The sequence below is a fragment of the Opisthocomus hoazin genome, chromosome 7, assembly GCF_030867145.1.
Source record: "Opisthocomus hoazin isolate bOpiHoa1 chromosome 7, bOpiHoa1.hap1, whole genome shotgun sequence".
NCBI lineage: Eukaryota > Metazoa > Chordata > Aves > Opisthocomiformes > Opisthocomidae > Opisthocomus > Opisthocomus hoazin.
Window position 1 is genome coordinate 45,293,604 of NC_134420.1, and position 17,116 is coordinate 45,310,719.

The 17,116-nt window shown below is 39.9% G+C and overlaps 1 protein-coding gene across 4 annotated transcripts in view; it reads right to left on the bottom strand.

Annotated features, from left to right (window-relative positions):
• Nucleotides 1-827: 827 nt before the first annotated feature.
• Nucleotides 828-17,116, bottom strand: part of SNX6 (sorting nexin 6) — a 30,071-nt gene continuing 13,782 nt past the window's right edge. For all 4 annotated transcript variants that reach the window (XM_075425536.1, XM_075425534.1, XM_075425537.1 and 1 more), the window contains 6 exons: nucleotides 12,342-12,417; nucleotides 11,011-11,050; nucleotides 9,779-9,865; nucleotides 8,697-8,856; nucleotides 7,557-7,642; nucleotides 828-1,526 (listed from right to left, as the gene is read on the bottom strand). In XM_075425536.1, the coding sequence (XP_075281651.1) occupies nucleotides 1,473-1,526; nucleotides 7,557-7,642; nucleotides 8,697-8,856; nucleotides 9,779-9,865; nucleotides 11,011-11,050; nucleotides 12,342-12,417 (503 nt within the window). In that variant the 3' untranslated portion in view covers nucleotides 828-1,472. The remainder of the gene's footprint in view (nucleotides 1,527-7,556; nucleotides 7,643-8,696; nucleotides 8,857-9,778; nucleotides 9,866-11,010; nucleotides 11,051-12,341; nucleotides 12,418-17,116) is intronic.

Below are 17,116 nucleotides of genomic sequence, written 5' to 3' on the forward strand. Positions count from 1 at the left end.
CGAAGCCTCCCTCGGTGGCGCGGAGACGCTCCGGTGCGCGAGGCAGCAGGGCGAGCGTACCACGGCGGCCGACGCACTCGATGCGAGGACAAAAAACCCGAAACAAACCGCCCCACCTCCAGGGGTCTGTAAATCACAGGGACGCTGACTTACGTTGACCTGCGTCTCCAGACATCCCCGTCGCCGTAATTCTGCCGCTCCACTGGAGATCCACAAACTCGTACGAAGCAGCAGTCCCGCTGTAAAGAGCAATTCATCAATAAAACCCAATTTTGTGACATCCTGAAATCACACAACAGAACAGCACCTCTCGGAAAAGTTTCACGGTTCAAGTGAGAGACACAGAGCAACACAAGAAACAGAACTGGATTCACAGCTCCAAGTTTTGAGTCCAGTTAGCAGAATGAGATCCTTTCCAGGCCTTCCTTTATTTGGGATACCTTTACTTTTTATTTTCGGAAGCAAAACTTCTCATCTGTATCACAGTGGGGCAGTATTACCTTTCATTGATATTTTATGCACTTTCTGAGGTCCCTACTGCTACTTTATTTCCCCTTTCTGGCAAGAAACCCACAAAGTTCTCTGAAAAGCATTTCTGGCAAAGAAACTGCAGAGTCAGCCACCAAGCTCAAAACAATTTAAGTACACTGGATAGGAAAGTCACAGATAAACCTGAGAATGCAACTGAAAAATTACTGGGTGAGTGTTCAGTGTCAGACCGATCCAATACTCACTCAATGGTTTTACAGGATGAAGAGAGAAAAAGCTAATTAAATTAATCTGATTTACTAGAAAATACTAAGCTTACAGATGATACAATGTCTGCGTAATTTTAGAAAAATCATTGATTTCATGGTTTATTTTACAATAATTGGATTAGTCTACAAGTTAAGGCAAACATACTAATGCATTTGCTTTTCTTTTTAAATCATAGTTATAAAGGTTACACAAAGTTCTCCAAAATTTCTAAGAAATGTTCACAATTGAAAAAAAGATTAAGTTTCTTGATATCAGTACATGGAAAAAAAACTAAGACAGTATACAATGCCATTATAGTAACAATATTCAAATATCTAATGGTAATATTTAGGCCATTTGAACAATGTGCTTCAAATGGTGAACTTCAGAAATTACTTACAAAGGTAAATAAGATTGGCAGCCGTATCATAGTATTCATAACATGAACATAATTATATTGGCTATTTTCACAAAAAACAGAGCATTTGGTTTCTGAACAATGAAAGCATATAATGATTAAATAAACATGAATATGTACGTATAACAAGTATGCTGTTGCTTCATATAGTCTGGAGCTACTTTCAGGTGTTTGTTTTAATTCTTCTGAAAGATGGAGCTTGCTCATGTGCACTTTGTCAAATGTTTTCTCCAGGGAACTGTAAATGCCTATTTAAAGTCATGAAAACAAAATCCAGAGGAGGGCAGCCCTTGTCAGTGGGAGGACGGAGCGTAGCTTATGTGTCACCATTTAACACTGCCAGGCAGCTCTGCAGCAGCTGCAAGTTACCCTGTAAAAATAAAGAAAAATATGACCGCATTTCGCTACTTTCTTTTACACTTGTGACAAAAAAAGATGTTTTTTCACTAGCAATGACAGCACTAAAGGAGGATGGGTATTAAGCTTACATAGAAATATTTCTGTACATAACTTTTAAAGAGTTTTTTTGAATGTCGAAGCATTGTGTCATCGAAGTAAATGGAGCCAATTTGCGATTCAAAAATAAGCATTTAGTACCCTTCTCATGTTCCGTCCCAAATTTCTTACTAAAGATCTAGTCTGGCCCCAAAAACTATTTGCTGCAGAACACTCTCTTAGCAATTAAGTTCAAAGTTACAAAGTTTTAATTTTTTATATAGTATTGCCATTACTCTGTCACTGGAATATTATTCCCAAAGCAGAAGAATTCATATATCATACTGAATCATCAAAAAGTGTTGACCAATTTACAGCATTCAATATCTCCTCACTATAGCAGCCCCTAAACTCCTAGCTCTGTTGGGAGGACAGGCCCTGTTTGAGATTTACATGATTTACATGCTTAGCCAGGTGATCTGGCCATCAAAATTGCGTTTAGCAGTTAGAACTGGAGCTACAGAAGTGATTATCAGAACATTAACTAAGCTTTATCTCTAAGGCGAATTTCTGCCCTTCTTTTGGATCCAAAAACAAACCTGTAAGAAAAACATCAAAATACAAAAGCATGTAATTAAACAGTCCTTGATAAACAGTCCACACAAGTACTAAATAATTTTTTCAGCTGAAAGCATTCCAAGTGACCTGTGGTAGACAGGCAGACGGACACTTGTCCCTCAGCCCCAAAAGGTGAGAAATATTAATTCTACACACACACACACACACACACGTTAAGGTTCTTATAATCCAGATTAAGGAATTAATTAAATTAAAGGCTTCAAAGTAGAAGATTCCCAGTTGTGTCTACTGAATCATTTTCAGCCTTCTCCAGAAGACAGCGATTTCAGTTACGGCTTCAACAGCTTCTTGTCCTTTTATGCCTGTACTGACAAAGGACAGTCACAAGCTACTTAAAAGGCTTGTAATTCTGTGATATGAACAAGTTCAATATACATGAGATGCATAGGGATTTGGTGGCTCATCTTTCTAGTGTACAGGATTCATAAATATAAGGTCTCTGTTACTGAACAGCTGATTGTTAGCTGTAACGAAGCAACGAATGAAAAGGAATACTTCAGTGTGAAGTCTTCAGTCTTCAAACAGAATATTTCAGTCCAAAGTATAATTAGGGACTGCATGCATGTTACTTATAACAGAAGTGTGATAGTGCTCTTTTGGCTGTCTCGTCACAGCCCATCAGCAGCATGAAGTATATTTGGAATTCACAGGCCACTATGTAGCACTCTAAAGAAAAGATGGTACCAAGATACCCTATACACATCCGTCATTTCCAGACTCAGCCAGCCAGACTACTGAAGTTTTCCAAATAGGAAAATCATTCATTTTCATTAGATAAAATTTACAAAGTTCACAAGAACAACCTTATTTAATTATAAATCAAGGGCAATAAAGGCTGCGAGCCATTACTCTTTCTGGCTGCAACATCTGACGTACTTGATGCACATGAGCATAGCTTGAGAAAGTCCTATAAATTCAGATTCAGAAAAGTGTTTCTTGCCAACTCAGACTACTAAGCTCTACATATTATAGTTACTGGCAGAACCATGGTGACAGAAACATCCTTTTCAGGAAAGAAAGAATTACTGACAAAGCATTTAACCAAATCCCTTAGCATTGGATTTTGCTTACTCGCTTCGTCTGTCAGTTCCAAACAGACATCTGTTGCTAGTAATGCAACAAATCCTTTTTCCACAAAAGCCCACAGACGCAAGAGCATATATATTAGTATTTGTGGAAAGAGATGTTTAGATTTTTTAATTTGAAGGAAATAGCTATCTTAGTTACAATTCGTACGTTAAAAGACTCTAGAAGTATAGCCAAGGCCATGAATGCTTTAAGTATATGATTATAACTTCAGCAGTTTCACCAGCTATCAAACCTCCCTTCATGAACATGACGTCCAACACAGGAACGCCTCAAAATTCAATGGTTTATAATACTGAATAGGTTTAAATGCAGCTTTTGCACTGAACGCCCAAACACTTAATCAGGTCTTACATTAGCTACAGCTGCATGAAGTCATCAAGAAACACAGAGCTAGCAAAACAGAAGCTAAACACTACCTAGAGGGACAGTCAGACAGAATGGCCATAGCAAAAGCAACATCCATCTGTTTAGTATAGGTCAGAGACCAAACAGAACCTAAAGCTGCAGTTTGGCAGCTATTCTGAGTAGATCTAGGGCACATGCTGATGATAAGAAGGCAGCACGCTCTTACTCCCAGCCCCTCCTAGCCACAACTATGTGTTTTGACCCAAGGGATGCTGTGAAAACAAGACTGAAAGTAAAGCTTAGAAAAACCCTGAGCAAATTATAGCTCCACCTTACTGTGCAGCTGCACACATAATAGTGCCAATATAAGGGAAAGGAACAGAGCCATGTCATGCATCATCATCCTTCCTGGCAGTAGTGAGCACTTGCATCAACGTAAAGCAATCTCAACCCACAGTCTGACTTTTAGCTTTTTCAAAAGTCTTGAGATGCAGCCAGGAAAGGTCAAGAGGATATTAGCACATTAAAACAAGTATTTTATAAGGAAGTAGTATAAACATAAATGGGCAGAGAGAGAGTGCACTTAGTATTTGTATATACAGTGTTCTTGATTTACTAAAAGCTTGATTTCCCTATCACCCTCCAGTCTTCTAGAGCCACGCAGCCAGATACACTTCAGGAAATGCGAGCCCTCTCTCAGAACCTTCTCTCAATACTTTAGCCATTCTGACTTCTTTCGTGCGGCGATCTCTGTGTTTTAGGATTTGTGTTCTTCTTTCCACACAGAGCAAGTAACTTTTAACAGTACGTCATGCAGCAGCCTCCACTGTGCCTGAATTTGTCCCACAGACAGCCTCTCAGGTGAGCTCCAGCACCCACTACTTAATCAGATTTCACCTCCGTGCTTTCTGTGCCAGGCAACTCCAAGTCCAGAAGCCACCTGGCTAGACTGATTCAGGGGCAGATGTACCTGCATGACATCTAGTCTGGAGGTACTCATCCCAGGGGGAAAAAAAAAAAAAAAATCACAATAAAAGACTTGTAGCAAAAGCCTGCACCAGTATTATCTGTTGCCCCTAGCCCCCTCACTCCACTCAAGAGTACACAGACCTGAGTAACAGGTCATGTTGCCAAGTCTGGGAGTGCTGTGCTCCACAGAGCATCACCAAGCCAAGCAATTCCGTTTGGGGCTGCTAAAACTTCACCTGCCTCCAGTAGCTGCAAAAACATTAAGGCAGGGACTGCCACAGCATCAACAAAGTATTTCATCCAGAACCTTAAAGCAGGGGGCTTTTCACCTGACTTCATTTATTTATTGCCTACATGAAAAAGCGGCTTGCTTTCTGCTTCTACCAGCTCGCTCTCTTTCGGCTCAAGTGCAAGAGGAAGTAGGTGTCGACAAACACCCCAGCTTAGTCCAGCCAAAACCAGGGCTACTCCGGCCCCCTGAAATGGGGGAATTGTTCATCATTTACACTGCCAACAAGTATAAAAATGTCCTCTCTGTGGGACAAGGAGAAACCTTCATATTCCCCTGACGTTGCTCTTCACACATCAGGGCACAATGCCGTCTCAAAAACACCCGAAGTCTTTTCATATCATCTTTCTTCCTTTTATGGAACTACCTCAGAAAGTTTCCACCAAACCGTTTCATCCTTCAGTACTCTGTACAGACTAATAAAAACCTATCCATAAGACTATCCTCAAATACACTGATTATAGCATTAACAAGAAAATTTCCCATTATATAAAATTGAAAGATATGATCTACTGCACTTGTACATTCTTTAATAATCCAACTCAGAATCTGTAGAAATAAAAGCACAGCAACCAAACTGGTCCATCTTTAGTAGCTTGTTTTGAATAAATATGAAACACAGACTTTGAAAACAACAGAACTTTCAAACCTAGTAAGAAAGAACATATCCTTTCATTCAAAAAGTCACAACATTTGTTAACATTTCCAAAACTGTCAACCTTAGTCAAAATGACCTTTTAAATTGTAAAGTTTCAAATATTCAAAACTGTCTAGTGAATCTTGCAGCGCTCCATGATAAAGTAGGTGAAAAGGGTCAGCAAAAAAACCCCTTCCCCTTCAAAAAGAGGACTACAGTTCAAAGCGCCCATTACAGCCTTATGCACTTCTTCCTAGTAAATCTACTACGACAAGGTAAGTCACAGACTGCAACAGACTATCTGAAGAACTAAGTCTTAAACACAAGCTGTGGTGACAAATGAAGAACTGCTAAAAAAATTCAAGCTCTTCCAGGAAAACTGACAACAGCAAGAAGCACGTATCAAGTACGTTGAAAGCTACAGAAATTAAGCATTTTCGCCCTGCCTTCTGCAGTTATTAGCTGTCAAAATTCAAGAGGATATTACTACAAGATTTTGACTTGCACAGAAAGTTAACAGAAGTCATTCTTTAAGGACACTTTCGAAGATAAGAGAAATTTTTTAAGCATTCCACTCCAAGGCATGTGGAGACTTCAGCAAGAGTCAGTTACAAGACATGTCGAAGAGTCAATGGCTGAAGCAGGACAGAAGCACTGTGGATTCATTCCCTTACTACAGCATGATATGGCAAATCAATAAACACTGTTCCAAGTACAACTGTTAGGACTGTTAATTTCACTAAACCCCGTAACTAGTACATTCATGACCAAACATGGGGATTTCTGTGAGACTCAGGACTGGATATAGACAGCTGTTACACAGAGAGAAGTACGAAGGCTGAATAGTGCTGAGTATTATGAGAAGTTTTAAGACTTTAGGGAAAATACAGCTGAATTTCTGACATAGCATATTAAAGTATGCACTGTTCATCTGACAAAGCAGTCTAGTATTCCAGACTTTACCAATTACTTTACCAGCCCATCAAGCTGAACTTCTACCTACAAAGATTATTTAAAAAAAAAAAAAAAAATCCCCAAAACAACCCATTTTACAGTGCATTAGTTTTACAAAGCATGAGTTTGGCAGAATGAAGAAGAGACACCATCAACACTACTGAAAAGAGTGTAAAGCAGCAACAATTTAACTCAGCAATACTATACACCTCTCAACCAGTCCTTTCAACAGATATATTCTGAGCTAATTCAAAGCTTGGTAGTCAGCGCACTTTCAGATTTGTGATGAGAAATGCTGAAGAGTTGACTTAAAAGACAGCCATGTCCTGCTATAGGACTTGTTACATAGGAGACTGTTATACATGTCTATGAAATCACAGTAGCTAACCTGATTTAACCAAAGATATTAATTTCATGTGGATTAAAATAATCAAATACACTGTGAAATTTAAGCATAGTACAGGCCCCTTAAAGTTTTATTCCTGCAAAAAGTTATTTTACTGAGAGGCTATCTGCAACTCATCTGTTGTTAGCACTCTACAGCTTAAAGGCAAAAAGATTCAAAAAGCATACTCAGAATAATGCTACTCTGACTTCAGACAGGCCTATGTGATCTCTTGCTTAGTAGATAGCCTGTCCTATACATCAGGTCCCCAAGATCTGGATAACAGGAGAAACCACTTCCTATCTCACAGTAAAATGGTGAGATGAGGTTTTAAAAATAGGCAGGTATTCAAACTGTGCAGCTATGAATATCAAACAGCTACAGAAACATAAAAGTGAAGCCAAAATTGTCTTCAAGGAGATGAGTTTTCCAAAGGCACCTCAAGCATACCGGTCCCTCACAGTATTTCACCTGTACTTTCCCTGCCCCCCACCTCTATTATTCAAGAAAGTTAACCTTGCTGAAGACTACTTACCTTCAAATTCGCCTTCCTGGACGCTAAGTGCATATCACACAAAACTAATGTAGACATTTCAGTTATTCAAGCATGTAATATTTAAAATCACTTGAAATACAGGCCAAAAAAGATCACAGTTACCTTAGCATGCTTTAATTCCAGTTCTGCTAGTTCCACCAGATTTTTTCTGAATGCTGCAACTCTTCTTGTCTTAAAGTCTATCAGTTCTACAGAAAATCAAAATGGATTAACTAACAGTATGATTGCTAGTGTCCTCCACTGTTAATAGACTTTCCTTCAGCATGGAAGAGGTAACGGGTGAAAGAAGGCAAAAGGAAAAACTCAAGCTTAATCTCAGCACATTCCAGGCTCAAAGGTACCACTATGCTGCTGGATGAAGGCAAATCGTCATTGCAGTTCCTCATCTCTAGCTAATCTTTTGTGGACACAAAGCTCTCTTGGAAAAAAAAAAAAAAAAAAAAAGAAACACTGCAATGTGGATGCTTTTAAACATTTAATTCTCTTATTCCATATGCACTGTTCTTTCAAGGCTGACATATAACAGTTTCTAGGAAAGATACTACGCTAAAACTAGCACAAAGAACAGAGGAAGCAAGTATGCTCTATGGATATACTTTTGTGGCTAATAATATCACTCGTTCTCCACTGTCTCGTAGGAATCATTAGCCAGATTTACAGGGTCAAACAACTCTTAAACGATAAAAACAGAAGAGCATGGTGTTTAAACCTTGAACAAATCTGCCTCAAATAATGAGTCAGATGACTACTAACTCACAACATTAGCCTAAAAAAAAGAGCAAGTTTCCAGGAAATGTAAATAAGGTTCCTCTTCTCCAGAGCTACTGAAACTCTGCAACTTCAGTGAAATCTCATTTCACGATCTCTCCCTTTTCTAATGTAGTATCATCTCTGTGGCAGACTGCTGCCTTCACAGAAGAATGCATAAAACCAAAAGGGGAATTTTGACAATACTTTAAAAGATTAGGTTTGCCTTTACTGCTAGCAATTATCATTTTGTATCCTACCCTATTCACATAAAAAGGGGTTAACAAATAATTTGCACCTAGGCTTTGCTCTGCCTAATGAAGCTATGAGGAACCAACAGAAAATATCATTTGAACTTTCTAAAATAGGTAAATGCTGATAACAAGGTAATAGAGCTGCTTAGGCAACAGAACAAAAATCTATTCTCATTAATTAAATATCCTAAAATCTGTTAATTTTCAAGTAGTAACATAGGATCAAAGACCACTCAAATACCTTGTTTTGCCGATTCAGATATTTTCTCAAATTTCTGACAGCATATTTGCTGAGTAGTTTCAGCTTGCAGCACATCTTTATTTTTTGCTCTTGCTTTATCCAATGCCTTATTAGCATTTTCATAATCCACTAGTGACCTAGATCTTCTATATAGGAGATCCTATTAAAAAAAGTACAAGGGATACATAGAGTTCACAAGAATCTAGCTAAGGATTTTAGTATATGCCAAGTAATAATAATTTTAAAAATTAGATTCATTTTAGTCTTTCTTGATGTATTTCAGCTCTTACTAAATTATTTGCATCCACTTTACTTCATCCTGCAAGACACGGGAATGTCCATACTGGATCAGACATGCAATTTAATATTGTTTGTTCTGCATCTTGTCTGACAGAGGCTAGCACCGGATGGCTTGGATGATACTCCAAAAAGCCTACAAAGGGGCAATCATGGGAAATTTCACAGTTTATTAAATCAGAAACAAACTATATTTAGATTATATATTTGAAATGCACACAGGGCCCAAAAACGGCAGTAGCGTGTTTTTGTGCAACAGTTATTGCTGTGATCTTCTAATGACAGACATTTTCTGTCAAATGCTTCCTCCTTCTGTCATGTCACTTAATCATCTTACATCAAACAACACTAAGAATGAAATTTTCAGTAGGTATAATCAAATTTGGCCCATGTTTTTGTATCAGCACTTGCACAGCATCTGGAGTATCCATTTTTAATATTAACAAAAAAGTAGAATTGCTTGCAGTCTGGCAGTAGCAAACACACTGCAGACACATGAACAATTTATCAACAGCTCTTCCACTGTTTTTAATTATACTGCACGATTTGGCCTTGGTAAGTGGATCACACAGTTCCAAATCGTCAGTCCCATGGTCAGCAATTGCATCGTTACTCCTTACATACAACAGAAATCCATTTTTTTTTTTACAGTTGAGGGAGAAACTGCAGGTTAGAGGTGGCAGTATTTTAATCTACCTACTGAGTATTTCTCAAAATGATCCCTTTTTTGTTTGTTTGCTTTTTAACGAAACACTCTTTCACTGAACAAAAAGCCATACATTCACCTTAGCAGCTTGAGATTCCCTTAGGTAGTATTTCAGAAGATCAGAAAGTTTAAGATCTTCATCAGCAGATACCCGGGCCTCTATTTTCTGGAAAAACAGTAAATAAAAGCATCAACTGAAAAACATCCCGACTCTGGGTATTCACTTGTAACTACAACATAAAATATATAACAGTACATGACAGATTGTCTTTTTCAAAAACTAAGATCATGCATTTGTCACAAAATAAAGACATATCATGAGAAGCAGTATTAGGATTTTGTATTAAAATGCAAGCAATAACCTAGTGTGCAAGCAGTAACTGACAACTTTCTATTTTTAGCAATGCTTTCTTCCCAATTTCAATTATATGTATCATATGCTAGAGGAACAGCAGAGAAACAAAAACTTCTCTAGTATAAAGTATTGCACAAGAAGTTCTTCTGTGTTGTTTTTGAGATCAAAGGAAAACATTTTTAACGTATCTTTGCAGATTAGTTGTGTAACTGCATGTGTTAAGTTTATTGGTCTTGTGGACCATGTATTTGTTCGCATTTGAAATAGACATTTCTGTGAATTTAGACACAGAGTCTGCAAGTGCATTTTTAAAATCTTAATTTAAAAAAAAATTCTAAAAGGCAACATTTTAGGTCAAAGCAAGTAATTCAATTAACTTCATTTTCTCTAAAGGTACGCATTTATGCAGATATAACTGCCTGTGTTTAGGAAACGCACACATTTTTCATTTGAAAATTTTCCTGACACATGGCATGCATCTTTTGCTCTGCCAAGCCAAACAAGTAAGGCGAAAGAGACAAGATATTTGAAAATCTGGTTAGGAGCATCAGCAATAATATTTCTGAGTTGAATAATTGTGGAAACAGATCTTGGCTCCAGAAAAAAGCAGCATGACTGCCATTTTTTTAATTAAGGATTACACTATTTTTTTTTTCCTGTTACAAGTGCTGCGATACCCACTATCAAGTATGGAAGGTCTCAGCAGCTTTACTAGTGTCTTACATGGAAGACAGGAAGACTGCCTAGAAATGTAGACTGAAGACTTCTAAGGATCAATCCTTCTATGAAACAGACGACCGAAATCTTATGCTTTTTCATTCTCTACCACACATTGCTTAAATGCTTCATACAGAAGCATCCATAAAACATCCACATATTAATGTCTGACACAAGATGTCCTGTCACTTCCAGGATGTACACAAAGAATGCATCTAAAAAGGTTTCATAGTACATACCCTTGTTTTGTCAAATAACTCTGATACCTTCAGAAAAAACCTGCACAAAGGAAACAGCTTATATTACAACATTAATTTGATCAGTCTAATTACTTTCTAGAACTCAAAATGTAATCTGTGTCTGGCAATAAACGCTGTAAAGGCACTGCTCAGAACTGTAATTCACAGAACTCTGAGAACATAATAGATTCAAATTGTAGCACTTCAAACACCTGGGAATTGTAGAACTTAAGAAAAGGGACAAACTTAGCATAACAGATGGATGTTTTTTATTAAAGAAGAATTGCACAGTTCCTCAGGGATTCTTTATGCTTCTGTGAATTAAACCCCGAACACCACTACTCTGCTTAACGGTCCTACGCTATTATCAAGTGTCCTTCACTCAAATTTGAATGCACTTTTCCTTACACGGTAAACATGACACATGCCCTACTAGCATGGGAGGCTGAGCAACAATGCAGCACATCTTCCTCAGAGGAGACAATACAAGGGTTCAGCACAACAGCAGACTGAATTTCAGTCAAATCGTACTGTTTTGACAGAAGAGAGGCGTGATTCCTGATAGATCCTAACAGACTACATCAAATCTCAATACTATAATCAAAGTGATTGATATGTAAGCTATCACCACATTTGGAAGTGTATCACTCTACTTCAGGTAAATTAATAAAAATCAGTTAACTTTCAAACTCATCTTCTACCTGTCGTCACACTAACTCTAATAAGCAGACAATAAGTTCACAAGCATCAACATCTTTAAGCTAGTTAACTAACTTTCACTTTCACATACACCAAACTTGATATTCAGGCAAATCATTGAAAAATTAAAGGATAAACATCTGTACATAGAGACCCTCTTCTATTTTCAAAGTTTTAAGGATGTCTGTAGATTCCTTTCTTTTTCTGGCAGTAAATTTGCCAGAACAGCAAAACTGTTTTTCAAGATGTTGGTACAGGGAACACCGACAAAAGTCAGTATATTCAGACTGAGACCTGTTCTTGCTGCACGTATCAAAGCACTTTAAATGCTTTGAAAAAACAACTGGTGAAAGAGTTGGGAATTTTTCTTATCCTGTGAGGACTTTTCCATCTCATCTGTGTAATTTTCTACAAAGTTCAGAAACCAGCATTTTTTTCCAGACAAATATTAAAGCAAAAGTATTAAAGCAGCCTGTTACAGAAACAAAATACTAGAGAAGAAGAATCTCTTCATGTGACACAATTATAACAAATTCTGTTTTTCTCATAACAAGAAAGCTACTGATCTCAGCAGGCTACCGTTAAGACTGCTACTTAGCAAATTGCCCTGTAAGCTATTAACGATATCTTACTTGCATATATCTGTGGAGTCCTGCGTTCCTAATGCATATAACGAAGAACCAATTCTATTATAGTCATCCGCCACATCTAGGAAAAACAAACAAGCAGTTGTTTTACTATTTCATTCCCCCTTCTTTCTGAAAATTTTGAAGTTCCTCTCTTGCTTCAAGAGTGGGTGTTTTTCTAAAAGGAACATGCTTTAACACAAAAGCAGAAATAAAATTTCAATCATGTCACTTGTTATGAAGGATAACTTCACACAATAAACATGGCGCTCTCACCAAATCATGAAGTCTGTAACTTATCTAGGGATATTTAATACGGTTAGCACCTGCTGGGTGAATTTACTGTGTAACTTTGATAGGTTTTGTTTTGGTGGAAGATGAACAAACTCAATGGCTAAACTCTGAATCTAAAGTCTAAAGCTATTTGAAAAAAAATCACAGTCTAACAATAATAAGAGTCTGTGTGCTTGAGAGTAGTAAGTTAAATACAAACTCCCAAACTACGAAAATACAGCACTATATGCACAACACCTTTTCTAGCACATGCCTAATTTTCAGGAAACCCTTACCTCGCCAACAAGTGGTCACCAGCTGAAGTAGTATTAGTGTTCAAGCATTTTAAACAATGAAATTAGAAGCAGGGTTCGTAAGAAGGCTGCATATTTTAACTAGTGAGGTACTGCTATACAGTAATCACACAAATCAAATCTTTCCATGAATGGCTTTTTAAAAGACCTTTTAGTATAAACTCAATGCATGATGAAAATGCTAACAGATCCAAGCAATGAACAGGAAAATATATTTGCTTGTTATTTTTGAAGTTCATTTGCCTTTGAGCAGTTTTTTTTTTTTTAATAAAACAACCTTGTTTTAACAGATTGAGTGGGTCACCTTCCACCCAATTCATTACTCCATACATCCCAAGGGAACCGGTGCAGATGGTTACAGTGAAGAATGGTATTAGGAAGCTACAAACCTCCCTTTCTATTCCTCCTATTTAAACATAAAAATAGATTTTCTGCTGGAAATAGGAAGTCAGTATCTTTGCAAGCCCTGCTCACAAGGTATCCATAAAGTACAGATTGCCCATTTCTAAAACAGGCTTTTCAGGTCACTGCTCTACTCCTCTAGCCAGAATTCCAAAAGGTGCCATTTGTCCCAATTCACAGTTTGGTAAAAGTTGCCAATAAACATCCTAGGTGATTTGCATCCGAAAACCAGTGAAGCTGTGTCATGAGTTTGACCAATCCTTTCCCATTAGATCCTCTACAATCTCATTTCTAACAACTTTCCTGGTTCTACAACCAATGCAAAAGGCTCTCTCAACACCTAAAGTTTGGCACCTAACCACCATGAATGAAGTTCAGTTTTCACTTTCAGAAAGCAAACAAAACACCAAAACCAGTTCAGGTGGGAACTGAATGAAGACACAGGGCCTCTTAGTACGTACTTAAGCCATAATTGACTCTCCCCATCTCCCAGCATGGACACTAAAGCTACAAAAGACTCAGCCTTCATACAACAGCAAGAGAAGCATCCAAAGAGCTCAGTAAAGTCTTGGTTTAATGTCTCATTCAATATCCACTTCAGAGTCCTTACCAATGGAGATTCATAACAGGTTTGTGGCCTGGTTTTGCATGAACTGTATTACCGTAGACAGCAAAGACAGAATCTGTGAATTGCACAAAACTTCAAGAAAGTAGACAGAATCTAGTAGCTCAATTTTGATTTACCTAGGCACAAAAGCTTAAAATCAAGGGCAATAAAGGTCAACTTTTTTCTGGGCTACTCAAAACACAGTAATCCTAAACCAAACACAGTAGTCCTAAACCAAGGATTTTCCCTTTTCTCAATTAAATGCACTGCACTGAAGATGACTATCTAGAGCTTCCAGAAATTACATTAGCTAGCACTCAGCTCAGGAAGAGCAATCAAGAGCCCAGTGGAAAAAACTCACCTCAGTAAGAAAAGAGGCCCTGCAAACCAAGCTACTGAATGTACACATTCCAGTCTCCACTCTAAAAGGCTGAAAAATGGAAACCTTACTTCACAGAATCACAGAATGGTAGGGATTGGAAGGGACCTCTGTGGGTTATCTAGTCCAACACCCCTGCCAAAGCAGGGTCACCTACAGCAGGCTGCACAGGACCTTGTCCAGGCGGGTCTTGAATATCTCCAGAGAAGGAGACTCCACAACCTCCCTGGGCAACCTGTTCCAGTGCTCTGTCACCCTCAGAGGGAAGAAGTTCTTCCTCATGTTCTGACGGAACTTCCTCTGCTTCAGTTTGTGCCCATTGCCCCTTGTCCTGTCGCTGGGCACCACTGAAAAAGAGTTTGGCCCCATCCTCCTGACACCCACCCTTCAGATATTTATAAGCATTTATTAGGTCCCCTCGCAGCCTTCTCCACGCTGAACAAGCCCAGCTCCCTCAGCCTCTCCTTGTAGGAGAGATGCTCCAGTCCCCTCACCATCCTCATATCCCTCCGCTGGACTCTCTCCAGTAGCTCCTCATCTTTTTTGAAGTGGGGAGCCCAGAACTGGACACAGTACTCCAGATGGGGGCTCACTAGGGCAGAGTAGAGGGGGAGGAGAACCTCCCTCGACCTGCTGGCCACACTCCTCCTAATGCATCCCAGGAACCCATTGGCTTTCTTGGCAGCCAGGGTACACTGCTGGCTCATGGTTAACCTGTCGTCCACCAGGACACTCAGGTCCCTCTCCACAGAGCTGCACTCCAGCAGGTCTGCCCCAAGCCTGTACTGATGCATGGGGTTGTTCCTCCCCAGGTGCAGGACCCTGCATTTGCCCTTGTTGAACCTCATCAGGTTGCTCTCTGCCCAACTTTCCAGCCTGTCCAGGTCTTGCTGAATGGCAGCACAGCCTTCTGGTGTATCTACCACTCCTCCCAGTTTTGTGTCATCAGCAAACTTGCTGAGGGTACATTCTAACTCTTCATCCAGGTCGTTGATGAAAAAGTTAAACAAGACTGGGCCAAGTACTGACCCCTGGGGGACACCACTAGTTACCAGCCTCCAACTAGACTCAGCACTGCTGATGACAACCCTCTGAGTTCTGCCATTCAGCCAGTTCTCAATCCACCTCACTGACCACTCATCCAGCCCACACTTCCTGAGCTTCCCTAGGAGGATGTTATGGGAAACAGTGTCGAAAGCCTTGCTGAAGTCTAGGTAGACAACATCCACGGCTCTCCCTTCATCTACCCAGCCAGTCATGCCATCGTAGAAAGCTATCAGATTGGTCAGGCATGATTTGCCCTTGGTGAATCCATGCTGACTACTCCTGATAACCTTCTTTTCCTCCACTTGCTTGCTGATGACCTCCAGGATAAGCTGCTCCATCACCTTTCTCGGGATGAAGGTGAGGCTGACCGGCCTGTAGTTCCCTGGGTCCTCCTTCTTGCCCTTTTTGAAGACTGGAGTGACATTGGCCTTTCTCCAGTCCTCGGGCACCTCTCCTGTCCTCCAGGACCTCTCAAAGATGATGGAGAGTGGCTCAGCAATGACATTCGCCAGCTCCCTCAGCACTCGTGGGTGCATTCCATCGGGGCCCATGGATTTGTGGGCGTTCAGATCGCTTAAGCGATCCCTCACACAGTCCTCCTCAACCAAGGGAAAGCCCTCTCTGTGGGCTTCTTCTCTTACCTCAGGGGCCTGGGATTCCTGAGGGCCTGCCTTGGCACTGAAGACTGAAGCAAAGAAGGCATTCAGTAGCTCTGCCTTCTCTGCATCCTCTGTCACTAGGACACCCACCTCATTCAGCAGCAGCCCCACATTGTCCCTGGCCTTCCTTTTGCTGCTGATGTAGTTGAAGAAGCCCTTCTTGTTGTTTTTGACATCCCTTGCCAGCTTCAATTCCAGGTGGGCCTTGGCCTTCCTTGTCACATCCCTGCATGCTCCGACCACATTCCTGTATTCTTCCCAAGTGGCCTGTCCCTCTTTCCACATTCCATGTACCTTTCTCTTCCACCTGAGCTCCGCTAGAAGCTCCTTGTTCAACCATGCAGGTCTCCTGCCTCCTTTGCTTGATTTCTTTCTCAGGGGGATGCACCACTCCTGAACGTGGAGGAAGTGACATTTAAACAGCGACCAGCACTCTTGGACCCCCCTGCCTTCGAGAGCCCTGGTACATGGGATTCCTCCCTGTAGGTCTTTGAAGAGGCCAAAGTTAGCCCTCCTGAGGTCCAAGGCTTTGATCCTACTTATCACCCTGCCTCCTCCATGCAGGATCCTGAACGCCACCATTTCATGGTCACTGCAGCCGAGTCTACCTCCAACCTTCACATCCTCAACCAGTCCCTCCTTGTTTGTTAATACAAGGTCCAGCAGAGCGCCTTTCCTTGTTGGTTCCTCCACCACTTGCATCAGAAAGTTATCATCAATGCTCTGTAGGAACCGCCTGGATTGTGAATGCCTAGCTGTATGGTCTTCCCAGTCCAGAACTAATGGCGTCAATAGGAGTTTGCTGCTTAGCAAGGTAATCCAAAGCCTAGTGTGCCAAGAAATTGCATTCTGATGAATGCAAGTTCATCCAAACAAGAGCATCTTCATTAGGAATAAAATCACTTCTACTGCTATATTACCCACCTTTACATTTTAAACACTAAGAATCAGACTTCAAAAAATATTATTACATAAAGTGTGTGTCTCTTCAAAGGGACAGCACAAAGAATCAAGATATCTTCAGTATCAACATCAGGCTGTTCTTACTCCATCTACAGCAAAGGCTGAACTTTGAAAGTCAGATTTAAATTGTTTAGACT